General features: G+C 39.6%; 1 protein-coding gene across 1 annotated transcript in view; it reads left to right on the forward strand.

The window, feature by feature from the left end:
- Window positions 1-16,332, forward strand: part of ENTHD1 (ENTH domain containing 1) — a gene marked incomplete at both ends in the record, with an annotated part of 93,900 nt that extends 77,568 nt beyond the window's left edge. The window contains 2 exon segments of the mRNA XM_081249489.1: window positions 3,021-3,416; window positions 15,728-16,332. Of these exon segments, the coding sequence (XP_081105615.1) occupies window positions 3,021-3,416; window positions 15,728-16,332 (1,001 nt within the window).
- Window positions 16,333-17,746: the final 1,414 nt, after the last annotated feature.

Here is a 17,746-nt window from a genome sequence, read left to right on the forward strand (position 1 = left end):
CAAACAGTAGGTGCTCAACAAGCGTTTCTTGATTGATCATTGATTGATCATTCTTATTTTTAGGCTCCACATACACTATGCATTGTTATACACAAAGTCAACATATAAAATTAATATTAGATAATTTACAAATTAAGGAATTATTAAATTTAACAAATATTTGCACACCTCCTATAGGCAAAAGCATGGTGGAGGCTATGAAGTCAGAATGCAGGAACATAATATGGTGTGTGATAGGCTCTATACAGCAAATAATTCAGTGAAAAAATGAGTTTACAGAAATAAATACTATTTCATAGAAGGGAAGGATTAGGATTGAGCGATAGACATGACTGGAAATAGCTTCCAGAAGTAGTAATTATTTGAGAAGGGCCTTGAGGAATAGGTAGGATTTAAATAGAGAACGGGGAGGGTGTTCCAGTGTTGGAGTGCAGGGTGAGAAATCAATGGTAATAAAGCTAAAGAAAGATGAAATAACACGGAGAATGAGGATAAAGGGACCTGAATGAACATGGGGTGTGTGAGCAACCAAGAGAATGGCCTGACTGAGAGTTAGTTTCCTATTGAGTAACGATAGAAAATAAGCAATGAAGGGCCTTTAAACCCAAGGCATGTAGACTTTGTCACTGAAACAAGAGGGAATTTTTGCAGGATTTTTTTAACGTGAACTCTAAATAACTAAAGTAGAGATTAAATTGAAGAGGATCAGTTTGGCACGTTGCACAGAAAGAGCAGGGATGAAACACAGCTGATGGCAGAGAAACCCAGTACAACTTGCTGTCTAGAATCTTCAGGCCTCCGTAGCTTTCTGGTTAAGTGAAGATTTTTTTCTTTTAAGTAATCTGTGCATTTAAAATCATTATTTTTGATTTGTCATTGTGCTTTCTCTTTTAGATCATAGTATTTTATTCATTTTAAAAGGTTATCAGTTTTTTAAAAAGTCTAAGCAACCAGAAGATTGCATTCTGTTCTTTCTGGACTATTGAGAAAGGGGGCTGATAGAAACATAATGACTCCAGTCTGGTTTTTTTCGTTGAATTTTAAGATTTTCTTTTTTGTTCTTTTGTAATTTTAAACTTTTGTACTAAACTTTAAAATTGTGGTTATACAGATGACTTTATACATCCCAATTCTGAGATTTCGATGGAGTGTTATTACGAATATTGTTACCAGAAAGTCAATGTCACTCTGAATTATCTTAGTTTACATATTGCTAAATTTCAAGATGATTTCATTACTTATAGAAAGAGTTTCCTCCTAAGAAAAATGAAAGTCAATGGAAAAATATTTAACTAAAATTCACTTTTTAGGAATGCTTTTATGTCAATCTGGTGATGTACACATGCACTTTGGGATACCATTGATCTCGTATTCTACTAAGAATATATTAATTTTTTAAAGAACGTTTATCAACTAGGTATAATGATCATATGCACATCAGGAATATTTTAGAAGTTATTAAGTAGTTAAACTATATTCAATTAAAAACACAAAGGCATTACCTTTTTTTATTCTTGTGCTTCAGTTTGGCTTTTCACTCAACAAGCACTTATCAAACACATCCTATGAGAATAGCACTGTTGTGTGCTGCGGTATAAAGAAAACTAGTAAGGTCTCCTGAAGGAGCCTGTTTTCAGGTAGGCAGCCAGACTTGTAGTTAACAAGATGAAGTGTTACCACTGCTCACAGGGGTCCAAACAGGATATGGTAAGATAAACAATAATAGGGTAAGGCGAGGAAAAAAAATCAGGGCAAGCTTTATAGAGAAGGTGAGAGTTGAATTGAGTTTTAAAAGATGAAAAAGTTTGGAGATGAGAGGGCTGGGAAAAATGGAATTCCTGGTAGAGGTAATGATTTAGGTTTCTTGAACTGTCTGATTCTGTGGTAAACCAGCAGCACTTTTGCCCAGGTTAGCCTCCAACTGTGGATGAAAATGGAAAGGAAGGTTAGAGTCAAAGAAAATTTGTTTTTCTTTATAATAACTCAGAGCCTGCAAGTGATGATAATAAGCATCTCACTGCACACTATGAGGCATGTTGTGATGCACATTGTGATATATAAACACTTGATAGCAACTTACTTAATTCCTGTTGCCTCCTCTCTTTTGGGAGCTCAAATGAGACAGTCTTCCTCTTGCCCTCTCTCAGTTTTCTTTCTTTCCATATCCAACTTCAGATGAAACTATTTGAGAGCAAGTCCGTAGCACTGACAGTGTTGATAACAATTTGCATCTAGAAACTTGGACCAGGCTCATAATTCATATTCAGTAATATTTCCATATCAGACCCACCCTAAATTTCAGATCCTCTCCATTCTTTCAATTCCTTCAATTTGTAATAAATATTATTTGTCTGTTGTATTCCAGGTACTTTGTCTGTTATATTCTAGGTACTTTGGTAATATTAATGAATAAAAGGGACAAAGATCCCTGACCTGATGGAACTTACATTTTAGTAATCATCACAACTGCTCTGGAAAATTGCTTTTTTTCTCCCACAGAGATTTATTATTAAAATTAGGTTGCTATCTAAGAGAGTGATTTTCTTTTACAGGCTTTGTATAGACACTGGGGTGGGAAAACATTTTTTATTTCTGGGGAAAAAGGCTTTTTTGTAGCTGGGGGTTCTGTAAGGCTAGACCAGTATGATGTGGCATATTTTCTCTAGTTTATCTTGTAAGAGATGAAGGTTTGAAGGCACTAAAAATATAGTGGTTTCAGAGACAGATAAGTGGGTGAAGGGAGAAATATTTAAAGACAAGTTATTTGAAGCTTTCCTTGACTTGGCTTCAGTTAGGAGCGAGAGAGAGAAGACAGCCACCAAATGACTAGTGCATCAATTATAGCTTGGGTATACTTTATATAGACAGAATAGAAACATAGTAAGAAAGTAGAAACGACTACATAGGAGAGAATTCTGTTATGGCATTAAAAAAATACAATTATTAAAAATGCAGTAAATTTGAAATAGAGTATTTTCAGTTTTATTTTTTGTTTACAGCTCTTATTTGTTACTTCACAGATGCTGTGCCTGTTCCCTCAGAAAAAAGCCCATCTCTGCAGACAAGTGTAAGTTTCGACAGGAAATCAGACAGTACCATTACAAATATTGTAATAGAAAACCCTTTGCAAATGTCTCCAGAAAAGCAGCCAGCTGCAAAAAGCTTTGAAACATTGACAACTTTACCAGCATTTTGGCCATCTAGTAAAGAAGAGTTCATCAACCCTGATTTAAGGATATCAAAGTCGGAGTCTACTTTCTATAACCAGGGCTCTGTGGAGACACCCTCTGTCTCTCCCTCATTCAAAACATTTGACCCAGTGAAAGAGACTGTAATCAGTAAGGACCATCAGAAACGAACAGAATCCAGCCTGGTTCAGAAGGAGGATGAAAACCTCAAGAGCTTAACCACATGGGGTGAGTCTACAAAAAACAAGCAAAAAACCTCTTTTGAAGTACTCTTCTTTTACTTTTCTCTGCTTTCTGTCTCCTGTTTTTGTTCCCTCTTTTTACTCTCCATCCATTGGTATTAAGAGAGGTACTTGAGCTGGGAAAGTCCCTTTTTATTAAAGGGCTAATAGCAGTTCATCTTTGTGGGTTACACGTGCTTGATTGAAGCACACATTCTGAACAGTTTTGATGCAGAACAAATTAGAGCTAGCATTAAAGAAGAGCTTCCTGTTAAACATTTAGGCTAATTATTAAAAAACTATATGAAAAAAATTGTTTAGTATGTATATCGGTATGTATACACACACACACACACACACACACATATGGGAACACATGCATATGTGTGTGTGTTTTCCCTTTTTGAAAAGAGTTGTATACTGATTCCAAAAACAGGTGGAGAATCTCTTCCCTTTTCTGTCTTACAAAACATTAAGAGGGTTGCAGTATTCTTTAGACTGGATGATAAAGGATAAAGCCAGCTGAGATTCCAGGTCATTGGCCATCAGATTTTTTTTTTTTTTTTTTTTTTTTTTCCTTTTTGCGGTATGCGGGCCTCTCACTGTTGTGGCCTCTCCCGTTGCGGAGCACAGGCTCCGGATGCGCAGGCCCAGTGGCCATGGCTCACGGGCCCAGCCGCTCCGCGGCATATGGGATCCTCCCAGACCGGGGCACGAACCCGTATCCCCTGCATCGGCAGGCGGACTCTCAACCACTGCGCCACCAGGGAGGCCCTGGCCATCAGATATTAAATCCTACATTTTTATAATTACACTTTCTTCTGTAAAGTTAATTAGTAAAAGAATAACTTGTTTGCTGCTGCATTTTTCAAAGACTAAGTAGTTTATTGATTCTTATATATGATAATGCTAATGAACTCATATAAATATAAAGTTTTTAATATAAATCTTTTAAACTGCCTCAAATTCAGGTCAGAAGTACAATATAAATACAAACAATGGAAGACAAAATGTTGAAGTTAAAGAAATTTATCTTGGTGCTAGTAAGGCCAGTGAATAACAAAAGACTCTTCTTACTGCTCTTTCCAGAACTTTTTTGAATTGAATAGCCTAAAAATAAGACTAATTCTTAGTTTTGTCACCAGATCAACTTTTCTGCTGAGACTGCTGATGGAGAACCCAGTTAGTACTGGTTATGATGGCCATGTTAGTTTATGTGCATGGCTGTCCCCTGGGAAGTTGTTATTTTGATTCATTTCTTTCACAAATACCGCAAAAAGAAAATTGAAAATAAATTTTGGTCACTGCTTGTGCACCAAGTACATTTAATTATAAAAATTAGCAAGAAGTTCCTCTAAAACCAGTTAACAAGGAAGACTTCTTCTCCTACTTAAAATGAAGTAGATAGCATTAGTCTAATCCTCCACCAAAAATACTGGTTAAAGCTGGAAAACTATTAGAAGTCATCGTAAAACAACCAAGGTAGAAAACACATGATGGGTCAGGATCCTAGGAGAAAGGATTGTGATATTGTGATATAATAAAAAATATATATTTGGTCTTCATCACTGATTCCTGGCACAGACCTCCTGAAACCCTTGTAATTTCCTGAGTGATAGGAGAGAGAGGAGCATCTTTTGTTATTCATAATAAGCCCTTTCAAGCTCACCCCTGACTTGTGGGGAGAGGAGAGTGGGTGGATGCTGAGTTAATCATCAGGGCCCAGTGATCTGGTCAATCATACCTACATATTGGAACTTCTATAAAAACCCTAAACAACGGGGTTTAGAGTGCTTCCTGGTTGGGGAACACATAAAGGTTCTGGGAGGATGGCACATCTGGAGAAGTCATGGCAGCTCTGTGCCCCTATCCCATACCTTGCCCTATGCATTTCTTCCATTTGGCTGTTCCTTTATAAACCAGTAATAGTAAGTAAAGCATGTTCCTGAGTTTTGCGAGCCATTCTAGCAAATTATCAAACCCAAGGAGGGGACCATGGGATCCTTCAATTTATAGTCAACAGATCAGAAATAGAGGAGGCCTGAACTTGCAATTGGCGTCTGAAATGGGGGGCAGTCTTGAGTGTTTAAGCCCTTAATCTCTGGGGTCTGCACTAACTCTGGGTAGTTAGTGTCAGAATTGAATTAAATTGTAGGACACCCAATTGGGTGTCCACAGAGCACAGGAGAAATCCTTCGTGTGGAAAACCCACACGTTTGGTGTCAGAAGTGATGTGAGAAGAGTAGGAAACTAGTTTACATTTAGTTGGTCCCACATTCGCCTCAGTTTTCCCCGCTTGCATTGTTTGCTTATTAGCAGAGCAGGATGATAGAAGCTGAGGGAAAATTAGAGGCCTGGGCTTTCCACAGTCTCACTGAGCTTGGGAGGTAGGGTTGGAGTTTGGGACTTCCAAGGTGTCAGGGACTCAAGGGGCCAATATTCCAGAGGGGAGGGAATCACAGAGAAAAAGTTGGTAAGTCTTTGTGTAATTTCTTACTGTTACATTTGCCTGCTGCTAAACTGCTAATGTTCTGGATAAGATGCCGAGAAACGAAATGGGAAGCATCCAACCCGTTTAGCCAGCCTAAATGGGAAGAGGCTGACGAGCTAATCAGAGATTCTCATAATCTTGTGGCACTAAGAGACAGAGGTTGGAGTTCAGGATATGCCAAATTGTAGGGGCTCTGGTAAATACTCTGTGCTTTCAGCTGGGCTCTCTAACAGGCTACACCCTAAGCATCAGAAGTACACTCTAGGAGTAAGGACAAGCCAGAAATAGAACAGCCCTCCCAAATGCTGAAACCAAACTTCAACTAGAGCAAAGTGTCTGGAAGACAATGAAATCCTTTCTTGAGAGCTGCTACAATTTTTCATGCATAATGTTTGACATTCAACAAAAAATTACCAGGCATACCAGGAAATGAACAAATGACCAGAAATACAGGAGAAAACAGACAACAGAAAGAGACTCACAAATAATCGAGGTACTGAAGTTATAAGATAGGTACTTTAAAATAATTATGATTAATATAATCAAGAAAACAGAAGAAAAGATGGGGAATTTCATCAGAATAGAATACTACTATCTATAAAAAAAGAATCAAGTGAATTCATGAATCCCAAAGCTGAAAAATATAGTAACTGAAATTAATACCTTGAGGGTACTGTTCAGTTCACATGGCCTGAGATGTCCAAAGAGAGAGTTCAGCACTGGCAGAGAAGCTGAAAATTTATGAGGGAAACCCTGAAAGGGAGGGAGACTCAGATGGAGTCTCAGATTCCATTTATAAACTCTGCCCAAATCCTTGACTGACCGCTAAACTGTATGTGTAAGGGAAGACCCCAGTGACTCATGGAAAAAAAAAAGAACACTGGAAATTATAAATATGTGGGTAAATATAAAATACTATATATTTTATTTTTAATTCTAATTTGAAAAGTAACATACAACTGTTTTCTTCCATTCTTTCTAGAGAATGGAAGAGGGAGCTGATAAGACACTGAGAAGACGAAGGAGTAGTAATTTGTAGTCCAGATTTGCATCCACCTGTGCTTTTCTCCTGTAGTGCTGAGCATCCCAGGGATAGGAATGAAAAGGGTAGATATTTAAATTGAAATAGGATTAGGACAGGGATTGGGGAACTGCAGCCTCTTGGTCCACAGCCTGTTTTTGTAAATAAAGTTTTATTGGAAAACAGCCACACTACTCAGCTCGCATATTGTCTTTGGCTGCTTTTATGCTACATCAGCAGAGCTGAGTAGTTCAAACAGAGACTGTATGTACCACAAAGCCTAAAAGATTTACTCTCTGGTCCTTTATATAAAAGGTTTGCTGACTCCTGAATTAGGAATTAGTAGCAGGTAAGGCAGAAGACGTTTTGGCAAGGGGGTAGGTAGAAAGTGGCTGAAGTGATGGATCCTTGGATTCTAGACTGGACAAGAAAGGAACCAGAACCAGGAGGCACTGATAGAAAATAGAAGGATCGTTGCATCTGTTGTCTCAATGAGGCCAAAGTGTAGATGTATTAAAAGGAATGTAAAAGGAATCTAAAAGGCTGGAAGTAATTGAGAAGAAAAGTAATCTTGGAAAACAAGATTTCAGAGTAGGGCAGTTGTGAGTGATGACATATTCTAGGGAATACTCAGAGGAAAGGCTGAAGGTCATTGTGGTTGAGGAATTCAAGAAATAATGAGGCTAGGATGGATGGCTAGTCTCAGATGATGGAGGATAGAGAAGATAGTACCTATTTCCTGGTTTTCTTTTAAGAAATATTTGTTTACGTGAAGGCTCCAGGTCTGATGTTATAAACTCTTTGGAGATAATGAGCTGGGCAAATTAAAAAATACTTGCACACTCATGTTTCAGCAGTTCGCAAATATCAGGGAGGCTGTCTGAGGCAGCCACCTAATACACTTTAGTATCTTTACTGAATGAGAGGGATGGATTTGCTGCATCGACCTCCTTTGACCCTTTGATGATAAATGACTGTTCCTAGAACAGCCCATTCCTTCTGCTCCTCTGTTTATTTGGAGCTCAAACTGTTGTTTTAGGTCGTTAGTTTATCATGCACGCTAAAAAGGAAGCAGGAGCTAGTAAGTACTTAAAAGCCAGATCTGGTGGCAGGCAGCTTTCATTATAGTCTCATAAGCCACAGTTAGGGTAAGTGTGTTAGACGCACTGGATTTTACTTTCTAATTTGGGGGAGGAAAAAAAAATCTATACATGTTGGGATAGTTGTGAGCATTCTCACTGGCTTCGTCCTTTCTTTCTGTCTCATCGGTTCCATTTTCTTACTCTGAATTTCAGCAGTAGTTGTTCTTTGTAGCTGTTTTTCAGTTTACCTTTGCTGGGGAAAGAAACCAAACGTGACACACACACAAAAGACTCATGAACCATACCTTTTCTTTTGGGCTATAAAAGCCTTCAGAGCTAGAACAATTAACAATTTCCCTAAGAAATGGGGAAAATGATAGAAAACAGTTCTGCAGACCATCTCAGCTAAGTCTGAGCTACTGGTCAGGCTGATTCAGAAGCACCACGCAGAGCAGAGCATTGAAGGGAGAGGGGAGTCTTATCACCTGCCGGGGAAGTCACAGCGCAGGTGCTCCCTGTCCCCCAGACACGGCCCCGACAACTCTTCCAGCTGTGCGGCCCCTGCCTGCTTTTGTACAGACAAGAAGACACACTGATTTGATTTTTTTAATTTAGTGAACCAAACTTATACTTCATAGGTAAGTGAGTAAACTCACCTTTAATCCAGTAATCCAATTTTCCTAATACAAATGTAGCATAAGTGATTTATAATCACTTATAATGAGGCAGACTTATTAGCATTTCTCTATGTTACTCCTAAATCTGGTTCTTTTGTGTAGCTTATTTATAATAATGGAATTAAAAATAAAATTTCAAATATTACATTAAAAAAATTGAGATCTAATTCATGTACCATAAAATGCACCATTTTATAATGGACAATTTAGTGGTTTTCAGTATATTCTTAGAGTTGTACAGCCATCACTACTGATTCCAGAATGTTTCCGTGACCCTCAAAAGTCCTGTACAGGGACTTCCCTGGTGACGCAGTGGTTAAGAATCACCTGCCAAGGCAGGGCACATGGGTTTGAACCCTGGTCCAGGAAGATCCCACATGCCACGGAGCAACTAAGCCCGTGTGCTACAACTCCTGAGCCTGTGCTCTAGAGCCTGCGAGCCTCATCTACTGAGCCCTCATGCCACAACTACTGAAGCCCGCGTGCCTAGAGCCCATGCTACGCAACAAGAGAGGCCACCGTGATGAGAAGCCTGCACACCACAACAAAGAGTAGCCCCCACTCGCCGCAACTAGAGAAAGCCTGCGAGCAGCAACGAAGACCCAACACGGCCAAAAAATCAATCAATCAATTAATTATTATTATTATTTTTTTGTGGCGGTACGTGGGCCTCTCACTGTTGTGGCCTTTCCCGTTGCGGAGCACAAGCTCCGGACGCGCAGGCTCAACGGCCATGGCTCACGGGCCCAGCCGCTCCGCGGCATGTGGGATCCCCCTGGACCGGGGCATGAACCCGTGTCCCCTACATTAGCAGGCAGACTCTCAACCACTGCGCCACCAGGGAAGCCCCAATTAATTAATTTTTTAAAAGTCCTGTACACATGAGGGGTCACTCCCAGTCCCCCTCACCCCAGCCCCTAGCAACCACTATCTACTTTCTATCTCTCTGGATTTGTTTATTCTGGACATTTCATATGATGGAGTCATGCAATATGTGGCCTTCTGTGACTGATTACTTTCACTGAGCATCATGTTTTCAAGGTTTATCCATGTTGTAACATAAATCAGTACTTCCTTCCTTTTCATGTCTGAATAATATTCCAATGTGTAGATAAACACATTTTATTTATCCCTTCATCAGTTGATGGACATTAGAGTTGTTTCCACTTTTTGGCTGTTATGAATAATTGTGTTACGAAGATTTTTGTAAATGTCTCATTTTTTTAACCATAGAACAAAATCAGAATAGTTTAATTCATGTGTGTAGGTAACTTGACAGCCATTATATATCAGTGAGGAAGACTGAAAGAGATGAATTGGAGGATGAAAAAAAAAATCCCTCTGTTGTACAGTGAACTGTTTAGTTGACCAAAGACCTGCTGCTAGCAGAAAAATTTCCATTTACTGTTAAAGAGAGTTTTTAAATATTTCCAGAAGTGTATTTGTCATCTTATTTTTGCAGTCCAGTACTTCCAAATGCTTTTTAAGTTGAAAATTGTAATATGATAATTAACAGACCCAATGTTATTCGTGAGTATAAAAAGTTAGAGATAACACATCAGCATTTGGAATAATTTTGTCAGTGCTATATTCAAGTGAGTGCAACATTCATTAGCATGCATGTATCACACAGTGAGATTTTTACAACCAGTCATTTACTGCAGTTTATTTGCAATATTCTCTGCATTTCAGCTCTGGGGGGTGGACTGTATGAAGAGGATGCTTGTTAACAAATAACCTCCTTAGTGAGCCAGAGAAGGGTCACTAAACAGGCAGGGAGATGCACCCTGAAGTGCAGTGTGCAGTGTCTGGTACAGCTGCAGCGTGTTTGGAAACAAAAGTAAATTGGCCTGCAGCAATTAGAGGTGAAGTGGCTTTTTATGAGCAAAAGCATCCTGTAGCCTATGAATCAAAGCTGCAGAACTGTAAACAGTGAGAAGCTATTTACTCAGCAGTTGTAGCTACAAAGCAGAAGAAAGGTGGGCATACAGTAAAAAGCAGTGATTCTCAAACCTGAGCATGCAACAGAAACGGAGGTTTGTTAAAACTCTGTTTCCTGAGCCCAGCCCGTCCCCCAAAGTGTCTGATTCAGTTAGTCCGGGGCGGGGCCCAAGAAGTTCATCTCGAGCAAATAACCAGGTGATGCTGCTGCTGCTCCTGGTTCAGGAACCACACTCTGAGAAACACTACACGTAAAGTGGAATACCAGATACTCATCACGTCATACATGTGTGACTGTCATAACTGTGTTCTCTTTACATATATAACAATATTTGACTCAAATATTATTTTCTTCCTGGCCTTCTTAAATGTTCCTTATGAAATCATTCTTCCTGACCAGAGTGAATTATTTCTAGAATAGTTTCTTAGTACTCTTAACATATGTGTTTTGGGTCCTAGAATCTTAGAATCTCACCAAGGATATATAGTTCTGTCACATGATGCGTTGATCTTGCCTGAAACATTCCTGCCAAACGGTCATTCAGGCTGTGCATGAGCTCCATGAGTATCAAGAAACTCACCACTTTCCAAGGCAGCTCATTTCATGTGTGGAAAACCATGACTATTAAAAAGTTTTCTTTTTTAAATTGGGCTGAAATCTCTTTTCCTATTACTTTCACCTGTTAACCCCAGTTCCAACTTGTGCACAATATGAGAAAAGGGAGATAAATACTACTAAGATTTTTGTGACTGTTGTCCAATAACCAAATATAGCCTCTTACCCTTTGTCCTCCTATCCACTTTTTTTTTTTTTTTTTTTTTGCGGTACGCAGGCCTCTCACTGTTGTGGCCTCTCGCGTTGCGGAGCACAGGCTCCGGACGCGCAGGCTCAGCGGCCATGGCTCACGGGCCCAGCCGCTCTGTGGCATGTGGGATGTTCCCGTACTGGGGCACAAACCCGTGTCACCTGCATCGGCAGGCGGACCCCCAACCACTGCTCCACCAGGGAAGCCCCCTCCTATCCCTTTTTGAATAAAGATTTGCATATCCATCAACCATTCCTTATATATCTTTATATAAGGAATGGTTGTCATATTCCCTCACCATCCTGGCTGCCTGCCTTCTCAATTTTATATCCAGAATTTAACATAATTCTCTAATACTGTAAAAATAATTATAATATAGTAGAATAGTGTGGACTTAGAGCTTAGTGGGTTAGATTATATGGTTTAACATCAGAGACTAGAATTTGAGTCTCATCTCTGCCCCTTTTTAGTCCTGTGATCTTGGGAAAGTTTCTTTGCCTCTCTGAGATTCCTTTGCCCATGTTTTAAATGGGGTTATAGGGACTTCGCTGGTGGTGCAGTGGTTAAGCATCTGCCTGCCAATCCAGGGGACACAGGTTCGAGCCCTGGTCCGGGAAGATCCCACGTGCCACAGAGCAGCTGAGCCCGTGTGCCACAACTGCCAAGCCTGCACTCTGGAGTCCGAGAGCCACTACTACTGAGCCCACGTGCCACAACTCCTGAAGCCTGCATGCCTGGAGCCCATGCTCTGCAACAAGAGAAGCCACCGCAATGAGAAGCTTGTGCACCGCAGCAAGGAGTGGCCCCTGCTCACCGCAACTAGAGAAAGCCTGCGTGCAGCATGCAGCAACGAAGACCCAACATGCCAAAAATAAATTAAAAATAAATTTATTAAAAAATAAAATAAAATAAATGGGGTTATAAAACCTACTCCACATGTTGTTATTGGAGTGTGGTGCTAAATAAAGAGAATTAGAAAATAGCTATTTGAAAAGCAATTTAAATCCTTAGACTTTTCCTTCTTGCCAAACAGATGAACAATTGCCCTGAATATTCACCCACTCTCACAACCTCTGGCAGAAGTCTGGAGATTTGTTTTCTGGAGAAGGTAGGTGGAGGGTCTCTGAAATGAGAGATGCTAGGTAGAGTTGAGTGTGCAGGTCCTATAACAAACACTACAGGATTAAGTGACCATTTGCAAACCAAATGCTGAATGCTGAGAACCGTGTCTCCTTTCCCTGCTAGACTCCCAGCACACTGGGAGCCAGATCTTTACCTTCTAGGCAGGAGAGAGAAACTGTTCTCACAAGAACCTATAACCCTCAGAGGAAAGAACCAAAGACACTGGCATTAGTGGTTCCCCAACAGATGACCCACTCAAATGACTATACACTGAAGCTCAGTGTTGACAAGTCTCACACTCAGAGCTTCCAATCAACTCTGTAATTTTTCACTCTTAATCATAAGCAGACAGCAAGGTGTTCCAGACATCTGAAAGAAACTTCTAACATGGAACATTGAAACAAGGGATAAGAGAATATGTTGCACCCATGAAACAAAAACAGGGTGTTACAAAAAGAATTTCTGAGAACCCCCAAAAAATAGCTCTTGGAAGTTAAAAATATAATAGCAGAAATTAACAACTCTGGTAGGATTGAAAGCTAAAGTTGACAAAACTCTCTGAGGAAGTAGAGCACAAAGACAAAGGTAGGGAAGATGGGAGAGAAAATTAAGATTAGAGGACTAGTCCAGGAGATCTAATACCTGGACTAGGTGGAGGTTCGGAAAAAGAATACAGAGAAGACAGAGAGGAGAAAATAAATTGTTAAAGCAGTAAAGAAAATTTTCTAAAGCTGAAGGAAATGGGTTCCTGATTAAAAGTCAGTTGACTTTCAGTTGACCTCAATGAAGTCACCCTTGGGGCACACAGAGAAGCCTCCAAACACGGCGGACAAAGAGGAAATTCTATGAAACTTCAGAGATAAAACCGTTACATACAGTTATACACAATGAATGGAATGACTCCCACTCCAGAGCAGCAACACTGGAAGCAAGAAGACAGTGGAATTTTGCCTTCACAATTCTGAAAGAAAGGATTTCTGGCCCAGAATTTTTTACCTAACCAAATATCATTAAGCCTAAAAGTAGAACGTGGACATTTTCAGACAGGCGAGTACTCAAAATTTTACTTCTCATGCATCCTTTTTCAGTGAACTATTGGAGAACGTGCTACTCCAGCATGAGAGTAGACCAAGAAAGAGAAAGACCTGGGATATAGAAAACAGGAGGATGGCGAAGGGACATGTCAGACGACAGCTGTGAGTGGAGCTCAGAGTGTTGCTGTCTGACGCAGAACACAAATACGCTGAGGCTTTCGTCATTGGCATGCCCATTACCACATACCCTCTTTTTTTTTTTTTTTTTTTTTTTTTTTGCATTACGCGGGCCTCTCACTGTTGTGGCCTCTCCCGTTGCGGAGCACGGGCTCCGGACGCACAGGCTCAGCAGCCATGGCTCACGGGCTCAGCCGCTCCGCGGCATGTGGGATCTTCCCGGACCGGGGCACGAACCCGTGTCCCCCGCATCGGCAGGCGGACTCGCAACCACTGCGCCACCAGGGAAGCCCACCACATACCCTCTTCTTAATCCAAGGATAGAATGTCTGGATAGGCCTGACCTAGATTCCTAAGTGTGCTTGTCCTATCTTGACGGTGTGTTAATGAAGTTCCTACTTTCCTTTTTGTGTCCTGCTGCTCAGGATCAGCATCAGCTGAGAATACAGCTGAGAATTTTGTGTCTCAGCATCATCTGAGAATACTCATTTCACCCCCCAAAAGTTTTGTGAATTCTTTCCTGAGAACTGGAGATAGGCCTCAGAGAGCTTTGAAGCAGAAAGTAGAAGCGGCCTGCCCTGACCACATTTTTTACAGGAGGTCCAATTTAGTTTAGAAGGACATGAATATGTAAAATAAATAAAATTAATATAGAAAGATAAGTGCTAAACGGTAAGCATTAATTCCCCTCTTCTATGACTTACAGTGAATAAGTTTGTTTTGTTTTGGTTTTTAAGTAACAAGCCCAGAGTTAGTTACAAAGACTTTAGCACTGGAATTTGCCAATTTTTACCACCTAAGACATAAGTGAATGTAAATAGACATTCCAAGGAGACAAGAAAAAGTTCTGTGCCCAAGAAAGTTTGGAAAAACACTTGAATAAATTACAGGTGGCCCTTGAACAACATGGGTTTGAACTGCATGGGTCTACTTATACATGATTTTTTTCAATAAATGCGTAGTACAGTACTACAGGATCTGAGGTTGATTGAATCTGCTGATTCAGAACCTCGGATATGGAGGGCCAACTGTAAAGTTATACAGGGATTTTCAAATGTGCAGAGGACCAGCGCCCCTAACCCCCATGTTGTTCAAGGGTCAGCTGTACTGTCAATTTCTCAGAACCTTAAATATGCTAACGGATATTGTTAATCTCCTAATGGGAGGCACAGTATGCAATTGGCTAGTCTTGACTTTGAAGCCCTGTTCTCACAAAACATCTTTTTACATCTTAAGGAACACAGTGTTCCCCAGAACAGTTTGGGAAATAATGATTTAGAATGAAGTGTGAAAGAAGAGATTTAATATGATTTTGCCTGAAGGGAAGTTTAAAACGTTATCAAATTTTTAATTTTATGGAAAATAGGCTTAGAATGCTTTTTATTTTACTTACAGTTTCTTGGTGGAAAAAAAAAATTATATACATATGCTGAAGTGTCCTGGATCTCAGATGGGTTGGACTCAGTCTTGACTATATTTGACCATTAAGAGAAAAAGACTAGTTTTATAACTGTGGGGTACTTGTAGTTGGTTGTTCATTTTGCCATAATATTTTCTGTCAAAAAAAAAAATGAAGTAATCTAAGTTACAGGTTTCTCACATTTTCTACTTTAAATGTCAACTTAAAATGCTGGCAGTGAGTAGAATACTGTGTAATACTTTACTTTTCTGTTCTCTCTGATAAGTGTAGTGTAAAAATATATTGGGCAAGGTTTGGGAATCAAGATGAATATTGATATTTCTATTTTAGTTTCATTTCCATGGAATTATTGATATATAACACATCTTTAGATTTTCTCTGTTTCCTGCTTTGGGTTTATTTGGGCTTATTATGAGTATTTAACATATAAAATTCTAAGTGATTTATTTAAGTTGAGACCAGATAGGATTTTACACTGTAAAATTATTTTAGCTCTTACTGTCATTTGTATGTTGCCTAATCTTTGTCTGTCATTTATACATTTTAGTTTCAACTGCCTCGGAGGGAGCATCCTCCTTTTCTCCTTTATCCATGTCACCTCCTGATTCAGCCTCTCCAGAGAAGTCTGTTCATCTCTCACCCCCAATTTTGGCCAGACCTTCCTTCTGGACTTTGTCCCATCAACAACCTTCTTCTGCCTCTGTTGAAGATAAAGATAAGACAGCCAGGGTTCATAACCCTTTTGCTCCTAGGGGCCCACTGTCCTCTGATGAAGAGGAAAATGACCACCTCAACCTACTGGAAATTCTTCCAGACAACTCTGATTCTGCCAAAAAGAAGACAAGTCCTATTTCTAGCAGTAATTGGGTAGCATTTTCCACCCAAAATGTAGACCATTTCACCTCTATGTCCTGTTCTAGTTTTCAGGCAACCAAAGACCTGCCTAGGGAGCCTGAAACAAACGATTCCACTAACGTTCTTCTAGGGGAGGTGAAAAATGCAGTAGTTAAATTACATGAAGATCTGAGCATGGTGATACGAGAACTTAATGTCATCAGTAGCCATCTGGTAAGCATGAGTGGGAATAGTCCACAAATAAACAAGTCTCTGCAGTTTCCCCAGTATTCTGAGGGGGGCTCACATCGAGTCTAACAATCTCAATAGCCATTTTTTTATAGAACTCATGTGGTGTCACTTCCCAAGGACTAAGAAATTAACCTTTTATAGATTCTCATTACTATGGCAAAAATAAGGTTGTTGGTTTGATTTTTCCTTGTCAGGTTTATTAAACAAGTATATTTCAAACCAATAAATTCATTTGGGTGGTTTATTTTTTACAGAGACAAAGAATCACCTTTGATAATATTTTCAGGTTTAGATATTAGTTCATTTGAAACTGAAGAGAATTTCATTCTTCCACGCTCTGTACTTAACCTCAAAATACATTGAGCACTAGTGAAAGTTGTGGTCAGACTTCAAACTGCAAATGACTATTCTAGAGCTTTTGGATAAATTGGTAGTAAGAAGCCCTTCATTTTCCATCTGTATGGAGATTCATTGTTAACAAACCTTTGCCTTGATTTAGGAGAACTGAGTCTGGAGTATACATTTCACATGTTCTCATGTCAAGTTTCAGGTTCTGCAAACCAAGGGCCAGATATCTTTCCCTTCTTACGAATGCCACTGTTGGTTGAGAGTTAAGTTGAGACAAGTAGGACATGGAACAGGTGGTTTGTTGTTAATGTATATTGCAAAGTGAATTTAAATGTGTACTCTTTTTCTTGTATTTTGGAAAATAAATTTGGTATTTTTCGTCTTACATGTATCTTTTTAATTCTTTAAGACTGCCTTTCACGTAGAAATGTCTCAATTATTTATAGGGAAAATGCTCTGGTTTGGGGATTACAGACCATTGTTTCTCAATCCTGCTGCAGATTAGAGTCACCAGAGGACTTCCCTGGCAGTCCAGTGGTTAAGACTGCGTGCTTCCACTGCAGGGGGAGTGGCCAGGGAACTAAGATTCCTCATGCCAAGCAGTGCAGCCAAAAAAAAAAAAAAAGTGGTAGAGTCACCAGAGAAGTTTTTGTTTTATTTCATATTTATTTGAAAGAATAATGTAAAGGGCTCCATGTACCTGTCACTCAGTTTCAACAATTACTAACCAAAGGGTAAAATAATATCTGATAATTTTGAAGAAGTATGAGACATTTAAAAAGTATTCTAATGCCCTGGGTGCCACTCCCAAATCAAAACTGATTTTCATCATGCAAACTTGGTTAAGAACTAGAGGGGACTCTTAGTGCAGGGACATGGGATGAGACAGGTAAGCCAATCAGAAGGCTATTGAAGTTAGCCAGGTAAGAGCTGATGTGGCTCAAACCAGGGTGAGCATAGTAAAGGAAAGTGAGAAGTAATTCGTTTAGGGATTTGCTGATGGGTTGGATAAAATATATCAGAGAAAGACAGGAGTCAAAGATGAACACAAGGTATTGGACTAAGCAACTAAAATTCAGGATGAAGTTGCCATCAACTGAGATGAGGAAAGTTGAAGACAGAAAAAAAATTG

The sequence above is a fragment of the Mesoplodon bidens genome (genome assembly GCF_964165515.1).
Source record: "Mesoplodon bidens genome assembly, chromosome: 11".
NCBI lineage: Eukaryota > Metazoa > Chordata > Mammalia > Artiodactyla > Ziphiidae > Mesoplodon > Mesoplodon bidens.